The following is an 11,628-nucleotide window of genomic DNA, read 5'->3' as shown; positions in this document are numbered from 1 at the left end:
TTTATTTATTAGCTGGCGGAAAAGATAGCTACGATACGCGAGATGGGGCTTCCCGGACGATCTTGAAGACTTCAAAAGGGTGCCACCGTAGGTGGTACAATTTATTGCTCCCGTGCAGCAGTTGATTGCCCGACCCGGGGCCGGCGCTTTGTGGCGCATTCTTTGGCCTTTCACATTCGATATTCATCAGATTAATAATCGTGTGCAGATAATATTTTTTACCCGTCCCTCCACGATAGGGGTATAAACGTTAACCCTGGGTTTCGGGCGGGAAAGAAACCGTACAAAAAAGAGCACCGAAAATGCGGCCTAACTGAATGAGCGACAAGGGATTTTTCCTCGCTGCCAAAGGCATTCCCCAAATTCGAGGAGTGGAGGGTAGACTTGACTCCCTTAATTCTTATCTTATTTTCATAGCATCGAAGGACTGTGCAGAAGCATTTCTTTCCTCGTGGGTTAAGAAAAACGCACAGGCACATCATGAAGAAAAGAAAGCGGCAACGAATGTATGTAAGCCATGTACTACAATGCATGATTACGTTTTCCATAGGGAGAGGGAGGAAAAAAACAATGAGATACACGGATAACCACGCCGGCATGCTGCTTGCGAGCATGCATACTTTCAAACGGGACTCGAATTTACAGATCCATTTTCTAAATGGATTCACCGATAAGATAAAGTGGTTCGTTGGTGGAGGAAAAAAATGCACCTTAAGCATGGATGACATGGAACATGGTTATGAGGACAAGCACTTTACCGGTAACGTTGCTAGAAGTAATTGTGTTTGAGCTTATCAGCTAAGCAGTTTCTTAATGGGAAGAGTTTTAAGAGAGTGTCGTTCCTAACACATAAGACTTGTCTCTCTCTCTCTCTCTCTCTCTCTCTCTCTCTCTCTCTCTCTCTCTCTCTCTCTCTCTCTCTCTCTCGTGTGGAGGTATTCTTTGACACTTACTCGTATGAATTGTCCCATAAACGAGAGCCTGCTTACAAATAGACGCTTGAAAGTCACAGCGCCATTCATAAGTGTTGCCCGTTATCGTCTTCCAGCTGCTTGTCGATAGTTTAGCTCAATTGTTAGGCTATCATAATCTCGCCACACAATGGAAGTCGCACTTTTGCACAACGTCTCCCTAGATAAGACCTCATATGTTCTCACACAGTCCATTGGACCTACCTCACAAACCTTCTCTCGCGCGCACGGTACAAATCAGTCGTCGTCATGGCATCAATCAGTGTAGTTGGGGTTTCAGTGTGCTGCCTTTTGGCAGCGCTCTCACCTGCCTTAGTGCAGGCCGAGATGGCCCGGTACGACAATTACCGCGTTTACAAGCTAAACATCGAGAGTGTGGAACAGCTTCAGCTGCTGCAGCTCATCGAACATCACTCGGATGGGTACACCTTCCTTAGCGATCCGGTGAACCTGAACACTACCGTTAAGCTTGTCGTTGCTCCCCACAAGGCGGCAGAATTCGGAGAGTTCAATCAACGGTTCTCGTTGAACGCTGAAGTTGCGTTCGAGAATCTGCAGGCGTTAATCGATCGTCAGCTGCGTGGACGGAGGGAAACGTTCGGCTGGACCGCTTACCAAACGCTGGAGGATATTTACACATGGCTGGACACGCTGATTGAGCAGTACCCGGACGTGGTCAGCCCGATAGTGGCCGGGGAGAGCTATGAAGGCCGTGAGATTCGTGGTGTGAAGGTGTCGTACAAGCAGGGCAACCCGGCCGTCTTTATGGAAGGCACTATTCACGCACGGGAGTGGATCAGTGCCGCTACAGTGACCTGGATACTGAACGCGCTGCTTACATCGGAAGATTTGACGGTTCGAAACATTGCCGAGAACTATGACTGGTATGTGGTGCCGGTGGCGAATCCGGACGGGTACGTGTACACGCACACTACTACGCGTTTGTGGCGCAAAACACGCTCGCGTCAGAATGTCCTTTGCTACGGCGCGGATCCTAACCGCAATTGGGACTACAAGTTTAACCGTAAGAAGTGGTTCCGCTGCTTCAAAACATTTATATTTGCTATTTTGAGGTCTATAAAATGTCTTGGCATTGCTTTCAGAGGGAGGAACCTCGACGATTCCCTGCTCCGATACCTTCTCTGGGCCATCGCCATTTTCGGAAATCGAGACTCGCACACTGTCAGAGTACATTCGCTCCATTCCCAACCTGTCGACCTATCTAGACTTCCATGCGTCTGGTCAGCTGCTCATGATACCATACGGCCACACAAGAGAGCCACTAGATAACTACTACGAACTGGTATGTATTACATATCACGCTATCTAAAAGCAATAATTGAAGAAAGCTTATTGAATTGTCATCGTGCGTTATCACACAGATGGAAATTGGAACAAAGGCCGCTGCAAAGCTGCAGGAGCGTCACGGTAGCATCTATAAGGTTGGAAACATTGCCGAGATTATCTGTGAGTAGCTCCGAATGTATATATCTTATCTTTGTGAAGGTTAATATTCCAAACAACATGTCCAAATAATGGCTCTTCTACCTTAGATGTGGCCTCTGGTAGCAGTTTGGACTGGGTGAAGGGGACTCTTCAAACTCCGCTAACCTTTGCCTACGAGCTACGAGATACTGGCGAGTATGGATTCCTACTACCTCCGGAACAGATCATCCCCACGGCGGAAGAAACGCTTGACTCGGTCATCGTGATCTTGGAGGAAGGCAAAGCAATGGGTTACCATTGAACTGTTAACTGTTGAATTGATTGAATAAAGTCTTATCGCTGTGAGGCACTTCAGTCCTGCTCTTGCACAACACAGTGACAAAAAAAATCCTCTATCTCGTTTCTACCCCTGGTACATGAGGCATGAGAGTTTGATTTTTTATACGATTTCTATGATTAATGAACCCCTCTGCTGGCAAGATTCACTCAATGCCGTCATATTCCGTAGGCACAAAAAAGAGGCACTGTGGCATGTGGATCGTTTTCAGAAGTCAACATATGTGAGGAAAGAACCCACTCCGGGTGGTCCGGAACAGATCAGGAGCAGTCGACATCGGAAAGCAAAAAACACCAACGAGCAGAACAAACGAAGCGAACAAAACTGTGCTAACCCAAACTTCGAGGGGTTAATTGAGCTCGGCTTCCGGAAGCTCTGCAAGGGTAGTCTCGTTTACAGGACAAGCCCAACCACCGGCCAGCATGAAACGCAAAGGGGTTTGATTTGCTAAGGGTTTTGGGTGACTGATTGTTATACCAGGGGGCGCATCGTTTTAAGTATCTTTCGAGAGGAATGGTAAAAAAATATGCACCCAGCAATATTCCACAAACCGGATCTAACAAAGTGCGGAAAAGGAAAAAAAACCTGATTACAGTGAGGATAATTGTGTACATTTGGATAATTTATGGCAACAATTATGCATAATTGTGTGGATAGACGCTACTAGCAGGTATAGAGAAGTTTTATGCGAAGCAAGATGTAGCTTCCACGGGTAAAAAATACTCTATAATGAAAAATAATTTTCAAATTATTTTAATTCAATTGAAGGCATACAGCTCGTTAAAATTGTTAAATGAAAAAAATCTTAACAACATCGGTAGGACATACTGACACCAATTTTGTCAAAGAAACCTATCAAACAAGTTAGACTTCCTTGTTTTGTCTTTAAAATGCTAATCCTTATCTACTCATAAAGCAATCAAGTAGTATAACCAGTTAAAGCGATATCTTACATACAGCCAACTGTTCCAACGTCACACGATTAGATCTTTTTACTGTGACGTATTTCCCACATCATACACCTCTAAGATAATCCGCTCCCTAATACTATAAAGCGTCCTTCAATCCCCGAACAACTTTTAGTGTCCTCTGGACAACGTCTTTACAATGAAGCTGCTTCTAGTGTGTCTTGCCATTGCCCTTTTCGGTGCCACTGTGGCCGAAAAGGCACGGTATGACAACTACCGTGTATACCGGATCCGTGTTCAGACCGATCGGCAGCTGGAGCTACTGCAAGCCATCGAACAGTATCCCGATGGTTACACGTTCTGGAACGAACCGACCAAGGTTGGAACGGAAGTGTTGCTTGTAGTGCCACCGCACAAGCGTGGCCATTTCTCGGACATTCGTGCGCAATACGCACTGCGGGCCGTGCTGCAGACCGCTAACCTGCAGGAACAGATCGACCAGGAATCGCGTCCCTCTCTGCGCAAGGAAACGTTCGGCTGGACGGCGTACTACCGGACCGATGCCATCTACGCATGGTTGGACAGTTTGGTGGCTAGTTACCCGAGCGTGATTACCCCACTGAACATTGGCAACAGCTTCGAGGGAAGGCCGATCAAGGGAGTGAAAGTGTCTTACAAGGCGGGCAACAAGGCCGTCTTTATGGAGGGTTTGATCCACGCTCGAGAATGGGTCAGCGGAGCCACGGTGACGTGGGTGCTGAATGAGCTGCTCACCTCCAGCGATCCGAAGGTGCGTCAAATTGCGGAGAACTACGATTGGTACTTCTTCCCGGTGACGAACCCGGACGGTTACGAGTACACGCACACGACCGATCGTCAGTGGCGTAAGACGCGATCTCAATCGAGCGTTCTTTGCCGTGGAGCAGATCCCAACCGGAACTGGGCGTACAATTTCATGCGTAAGTTGGCCTCGGAGATCGCTTTGAAGTCGTTTTAATACCGTTTAACCCCAAACAGAGGGTGGTGCATCTAGTGTACCCTGTTCCGATACGTTCGCTGGTGCGAGTCCTTTCTCGGAGATCGAAACCCGTCAGCTGTCCGACTTTATCGCAACCCTGGACAACTTAAGCACCTATCTTGCGTTCCATTCGTTTTCGCAGCTACTTCTCGTCCCGTACGGACACACTACGGCACGGCTCGATAACTACGATGAAACGGTACAGTACACGGAGCTAATCGGTCAAACGTTTGATAAGGTGCAACGAGACAAGTAATATCTTTTTATTGTCACCCATAGATTGCAATTGGTACGAAGGCGATCAACAAACTGCGGGAGCGCTATGGCACGACCTACAACATTGGAAACATTGCCGAAGCGATCTGTAAGTTTGATTGGTTATCATTTGTGGAATACTTGCTCCACTTTTGATGACTATAAAGAGGTAATAATCTTCTTTTTTTAAATTCAGATGTAGCCTCTGGAGGTAGCATCGATTGGGTGAAGGGAGTACTCCGCACTCCGCTAGTCTACGCGTACGAGCTGCGCGATCTTGGACGGTTTGGATTTGTGCTGCCACCGGAACAGATCATCCCGACGGCTGAGGAAACGCTCGATTCAATCATTGTGATTCTCGAAGAAGGTGCAAACTATGGTTATCATTGACCGCAGCAATGAAACATGTTAGTCTTGCTTGTTAACTTTAGACCTTGTAGAAAACAGCTTGCGCTCCGAAAACAGCTTCTTCGTCCAATAAATCCTGAATGGAGAAAATAACATTTTTGTTGTAAATCAACTTTGCCCTTTTCCGCTTGATTTTTTTGTACCGCTTTGCCCAACACTATCGCCAAAGAAAAGGTAGTGCAAATGCCGCGCCCCAACTCGTAGCTTCGAAAGTAGGTGAAAGCTTTTTACTGGCTGTTGTCTTGCGCATGTGCAGTTCTCCCTGCAGTAAGAGGGGAGCATTTCCGATTCTCCTTGCCAGTCGGGAAAAGCGAAGGTCCTATCCTATCCACCGGTGCTATGTGACGAAAAGCCTTATGTATTGAGGAGCTGAGCAATCTCCGCCCTGTTGAATATTTTATGTGTTTTTCGCGCTACGATGCCTTAGCTAGAGCGCCTCAAAGCTCCAACCTCCCGGACAATCGACGGACGGATGGGCAGTCTTAAAAATGTGACATTTTTTGTTAAGGGTTTTTCTTGTTTTTGGTTATATTGCTTTTGTATTTTTTTATGTCTTCTCTCAGAAATAAAAATACATAGAGAACACTAACAAACAAACGGATATTTGCTGTGGATGTTGGGTATGTACTAGCTTTGAGCACACGCCCTTCGACATTTTGGATTTTTAAGTGTAGTTTTAGTTGGTTTGGAAAAAATTTCAACAGTCTGATGGAGGTATTAATGCAAAGATTGTTTAAAAAACGATACTTTGAAAAGGTAACTTAGGCACAAAAATGTACAATTATATTATAATCATGCTCAACGTAAGTAAAGTAAAGTTAGTACAAATGTTTTGAAAAAAACTGGATATTTTGAAATTTGAGTGATGATGGATGAGCTTTAAGACTAAAACTATTAGTAATTTAAGGATCAATTAATGTACTATATATCTAAGAATTGTGTAAATTCTGCGAGATGGTTGCACCAACATCATACATTAAAGTTATGATGTTTTTATACAGATCGTGTGTACCTAGCGACGAAATTTTACAAATTCTAGCTTTAACAAAACACCTTCCATATCCCCATGATGCTTCTTATCGATTTTTGCCTCACAAAGCCTTAAAGCACTATCCTATCCCCGTTTCCCGAGATAGTTGAGCGTCATATTCCGGGTGACACGTTCGATAATCTCCCTTCGGAGCTGTCGTGCGACCTTTGAAATCGGTCTCGTTTCTTAAAATTCCTCAACTTTGAACTACACTGCAGCAAAAGGTAGACCCCCACGGTAGAACCTCTTTTCTGCTGGCAAATCGATAGCAAAAGGTAACCTCCTCTACCGAACACTGGAGTTACTTCGGAACCGTGAACGGCCCCATACTGCCGAGCCCTAAGTATGGCTGTATATATGCAAAGCAAATGGTTGTTTGTGCGTGGTTAATAATTTAAATGGATGGTCTCATCATTAATATAAATGATGCGAGTGAGAATTGTAACGCCAAAACGACTCCTTTCCGCCAGGTCTGGCGCAGAAGAAGACCCGAATCTTCCCATCCTTTGCGACTGGCGGGTTCCGGGTAGACACCGGGTGACGTGACAAAAGCCTTATTTAAAGGCACGGAAAATCACAACAGCTTGTGCTAACCAACCCTTACCCGGTGTGTGGCTGGGTGATGAATGGGTACCACCTTCTCTCCGTGCTCTGTGCGGATTATTACACGCAGCTCCATACGCCGCCTTCGCTGCCCATCAACCCTTCCGCGATGAGATGAGATCGTGCAAATGAACCGTTCATATACGATATATGCGACTCATTTTAATTATGGCTCGTCGAGCGGTTTGGGAGCGGAGAAACTTCTAAGCAAGCGGAGCGAGTGTGGAAGCAAAGCAACCACCCGTTCAGCCCAGCCCGCTAGCATCCACCAAAGAAGCCACCAACCATTTGTCGGTGCGGTGGCGCGTTAAACAAATTGCAAAGAAATTTCCCACCGGATTAACCGAACCCCAAATGGGTTTCATTCCTGCCAGGGTTGTTGGTTGAGGGGTGAATCGACACACCGATACACCGATCCATGGGAAATGAAATGACTGCTGCTTAGTTCGACACTCTGCGGTTCGGCTGGTGGCAGCAGCCTTGCACGCCACAGTCCACCAGCCAAAGAAATTAAACCCTCACTTCTCGACTTATGACGCAAAGCTCCGTCCAACCGTTTTCATTACGCGAGGCAGATTTTGTGGGGAGAAAAAATCATGCCCATAGTACGGGCGCCCCACAGAAAAGGGAGGAACGTGTTAGCAAGGAGAGAAGGAAGAGCACACACAGGAAGACATTTGTATCCTGAAATTGCATTTTCGTCTAATGGCACGGGGTCAAAAGGGAAGCTTCGCAGTGCTCGCAGTGCTTGCCAGCACAGTAGCCTGGTGAGAACGGTTCCAACCTCATCAGAGCAAAGGAGGGGCAATTCTTTCTTGCGATAACCAGTCCGGCCGGAATGTTGGGTTTGCTTGTAGAGTGTGTATCGTCGTGTGGGCCACGAATTGTGGAGTATGGGTAATCAACTTCATCAACAACCTCATCATCTTCTCATCTGTACGGGCAAAATCCTTGCTATTTACTGAGAGCACTGACTTCGTAGGTCACATCGTTACTCATCTAGTTCCACGGTGTGGGAAAATAGGAAACATTTCAACCATAATTAATATTAATTTTGTAAAATGTTTCGATTTTGCTTCTGTAAGAAATGGTCTAACAACACTGTTTAAGTTACAACAATTTTTATACTTACAACACTCGTTTTTTCTTCAGAAATAGTTTTACATAGTTTTGGTCTTCAAATTTCCATCCAGTTTCGAAAAGACGAGTATGCGCTATTGCGTTTCTTGTGTGATTCTTTTTATTCACGATTACCAGCCGGCAAGATGGAAACGAATTGGGGCAGAAATTGGTAATCAGCCTGATGTCAGCATTGATTAATGGATAGATGATCGAATTATTAATGATTCAGTGACCCGAAGCGCTGCAGGATGTTTGCTGCTTGACGTTTTGCTCATGCTCTCAATAGAGTTGTTCGTTGTGGTTTTGCAAGATGTAGAGTTCGTGTACAGTTTGATCGATAGTTTGCGATATTTTTGCAAACATTGTTAGCTCCTGCGAAGGTACACAGCACGCATACGTTTTAGGAAATCCATTTTTCTATGCAAATTTTCCATTCCATCAACTCGTTTCATCCATTACGGTAGCACGATTTGACCGTTTTCGGGCCAACTTTACGATTCTAATTAACATGGCCACTCCCGTGACAGCTCTAGCAAAGGGGCAGCCAGAACAAAGTCCCACCGTCAAGATAACGATCGCAGCTGGGTGCGCTAGGATGACGCACACGTGGCACCATCCGCAAGCCTTCCAGCTATTCCGACAGGTAGCGCTAGTAGAAGCGGTACTCATCCATCAACGTGTCACCGTGGACAGTCGCTCGTGAAGTGTTGCGTACAGTACACTTTTTTGGGAATCATTACACGCACCGGTCGTTTTTGTTCCGACCCGATGGAAACGGTGGATAAGATTATCCTGCAGCGAAGTGACCAAAGGACCACCAAAGGAACACCCGCACGGGTAGCCACCGTAACGAACCATGACGATGGGATTCTTAAGGACTATCTTCGCAATAGCACGTTTCCCATCGTGCGGTACATGTTGGGATCGGATTTGCGTGTGACGCTGAAAGTGTTCTGGCTCGCAGTGGCGGTGTGTTTGGCAGGACTGTTCGGTTTTACCGTGGTGGTCAACTACGAACGTCTGCAGGATCCATCAAATGTGTATTTGGCGGAAGCGGAAAAAGCATTACCCATGTGGAGTGTCCCGTTCCCTGCAGTTATGCTTTGTGCGCGGAAAGGAAGTTGCGTCAGTGAGCCGTTGCAGCTGGATCAGTTTTGCGAGCAAATCTGCTGGCAGGATGTGTGCACGAGCGAGTGTGAAACGTTGCTGGATGCGGTACGCACGGAACGGGGTATCTGCTACACGTTCAACGCCGTTGCTGGGGAGCAAATCTTCAAATCCAATAAGTATAATGCACTGTTTTCCACTTTCTGCAGCAAGTTATATTCAGCAAGCTTCATTTTCTTTTCAGTTTGGTCAACGTGAAGGACCTTTCGAACGTTTCACGACCCACCGAAAACTGGGACTTTCTTCGTGGACTTCAAGTGATAACCACCGTACTGGTCAAACAGTATCCCCGGGCTGCACAAGACATGTCCGGACGGTATCGGCTAAAGATCACCATTTCCAACGAACAAAATGAAACACTTTCCGATTGTGCCACTCCCGAACTGGAAGCGTTCGTTCACTCTCCAATCGACTTTCCGTACAAACCGGTGCAGCCTACTGCGATCCCACTCAGTTCCGTCGTACAGTTGCGTGTCTTTCCCCAGCTCGTTAGATCGCAGCGTTACCTACGCTACTTCACAGCGCCTACTACGGGCTGCATATCGCAGGTACAGAACCCGCTGAAGCATTTCGCCATCTACAGCCAAAGCAACTGCGAGATGGAGTGTCACACGGAATACTTCCTGGAGAAGCGCGGATGCGTGCTAGACCATATGCCCCGCAGCCACGCGATGAATCTGTGCAACGCTAGCACCAACTATCGGCCGTACGATGTGCTGGACAAGATCGTTGCCGGTCAGCTGCGCGAGCAGAACATTCCGCGGTCACAGTTCTTCCGGCGACTGTGCAACTGTTTGCCGGCCTGTGTTGATTTTCGGTACCGGGCGGAGGCCAGCTCGTACATGGTGGCGGTGGAACCGTGGTCGATGGAGTCGAACCAGAGTGCGGATGGGTTGAGTTCGCAGCTGACGGTGGAGTTTGCACAGGATCATTACTATCCACTGGTGCGCAGTGTTCGCTATACGGTGTTGGACTTTTTTGGGAATTTCGGAGGGCTTTTAGCGCTGTTTTTGGGTGTCTCAATCGTTACGTTGGTGGAAGTATTTTTCTTTTGCTTTTTAAAACCAGCAGTCGTGAGGTAAAGGTATGTGAGGTGAGGATTTTTTCAAGTTTTTTTTTTCTGGAGTTTATCGATCCTTATGGAGAACTTTTAACAATTAACACCAAGTACAGAAATATCGAGAAGTACCTTTTTAAAATTTTCGTTTCCGAAATGTTTGAAAGCAGCTTGATGGTTAATAAACAACACATATTACAAAAAAAGGATTGCGTTATCTGGAACTTGGAGATACTCTTTCAAATCTATTCTTTAGTCGAAACAGGTCTTCAACTGAATCCTTTAAATGTCCAGTAGATAAGCATACTCCCTTAGCCCACTCCCATAGCCCTATCAACCTTTAACCCGTTTTCTTCTAAGCGTAAACCCTCCCAAAACCAGAACCACTTTCACATCATTACGTGCACTTTAACCTAGTGAATGAATACCGCATGAGCGACATTAAAATCCGACCTCTTCAAAAAACCACATTTCACCTACGGGGGACGCGCGCCTGCCGGACGGGACACAGTTTTTATTCGGCCATCAAAACTCGTTATCAGCCTAATGGATGGCGCGTCCCATATCAATAAACCCTTCACCCTCGTATAGGACGTAACATCGCTGCTAGCTCGCTGCTAGCCAAACTCCACTATCTCGCTCCCTTTCCACGAAACCCGACCCTCGGAAAGCTCCGTGAAAATTCGAAAACGATAGCCGAACTTGAACACACGAGACACTACGACCAAATTCGGACACCAACCACACAACCACTCCCACCTCGTTAGCACGGGGCCCCCTCCACTTACACACATGCTAACCAGACACACCATATGGAGTGTGTGTGTTTCGAAGCCGTATGGCGGGTAAAACCCTTTAACATTAAATTTATTTTAAAATAAAACCCTCCCGTTCCACCCTGTGGTGACCTTTCCACCCCTTGGTGGATCCATTTTTCGCACGACACGCCACGGCACAGTGTCCTTGCCCGCACACGACACATCTTCAAAGGGATGTGCACCGAAAACCCAACCCGTTTAAACCAGTGCCACTGTACGCCACTCTGCCACCCTTGCAGTCGTCTCATTTTCGTCGTGGGCACATAAAAGTAATAAGGATAATAAATAATTTTATAACCTTTTTCTCGCTCCGCCAGCGCCATCATACCCTTTTACCGCCTGCAAATGTCCTGTATCCATTTGCAATCGTAGGGCAGGGAGGGGAAATGATGTGGAAGTTGGGTAATTTTTCGGCCGGCTGATCCAAAAAACCAAAAATTGTCTTACTGTCGCCGACCCAAAATTCGAGGGCCACAGTCCATAAATCT

General features: G+C 46.6%; 3 protein-coding genes and 1 long non-coding RNA gene across 4 annotated transcripts; 3 read left to right on the top strand and 1 right to left on the bottom strand.

Moving 5' to 3' along the window:
* Positions 1-1,192: 1,192 nt before the first annotated feature.
* Positions 1,193-2,812, top strand: LOC120903934 (zinc carboxypeptidase-like). Its single transcript, XM_040313612.1, has 4 exons — positions 1,193-1,995; positions 2,075-2,274; positions 2,354-2,438; positions 2,525-2,812. Exons 1-4 carry the CDS (start codon positions 1,221-1,223, stop codon positions 2,716-2,718), a joined length of 1,254 nt encoding a protein of 417 aa, XP_040169546.1. The 5' UTR covers positions 1,193-1,220; the 3' UTR covers positions 2,719-2,812.
* A 1,009-nt stretch (positions 2,813-3,821) lies between these two features.
* LOC120901924 (zinc carboxypeptidase-like) lies at positions 3,822-5,455 on the top strand. The gene is made up of 4 exons (XM_040310289.1): positions 3,822-4,621; positions 4,680-4,879; positions 4,960-5,044; positions 5,132-5,455. The coding sequence occupies exons 1-4, from the start codon at positions 3,862-3,864 to the stop codon at positions 5,323-5,325; spliced, it is 1,239 nt and encodes a 412-aa protein (XP_040166223.1). The 5' UTR covers positions 3,822-3,861; the 3' UTR covers positions 5,326-5,455.
* Positions 5,456-7,648: 2,193 nt separating this feature from the next.
* On the bottom strand, positions 7,649-8,853 carry LOC120904486. Its single transcript, XR_005739770.1, has 2 exons — positions 8,109-8,853; positions 7,649-7,975 (listed from the first exon to the last, which is right to left on the bottom strand). It is a non-coding gene; the product is annotated as an uncharacterized LOC120904486 (long non-coding RNA).
* On the top strand, positions 8,811-10,479 carry LOC120904485 (pickpocket protein 28-like). The gene is made up of 2 exons (XM_040314496.1): positions 8,811-9,384; positions 9,450-10,479. The coding sequence occupies exons 1-2, from the start codon at positions 8,867-8,869 to the stop codon at positions 10,345-10,347; spliced, it is 1,416 nt and encodes a 471-aa protein (XP_040170430.1). The 5' UTR covers positions 8,811-8,866; the 3' UTR covers positions 10,348-10,479.
* The last annotated feature ends 1,149 nt before the right edge of the window (positions 10,480-11,628 follow it).

Source organism: Anopheles arabiensis, chromosome 3 (assembly GCF_016920715.1).
Source record: "Anopheles arabiensis isolate DONGOLA chromosome 3, AaraD3, whole genome shotgun sequence".
Classification (NCBI taxonomy): domain Eukaryota; kingdom Metazoa; phylum Arthropoda; class Insecta; order Diptera; family Culicidae; genus Anopheles; species Anopheles arabiensis.
This window is presented reverse-complemented; position numbering and strand designations above follow the sequence as displayed.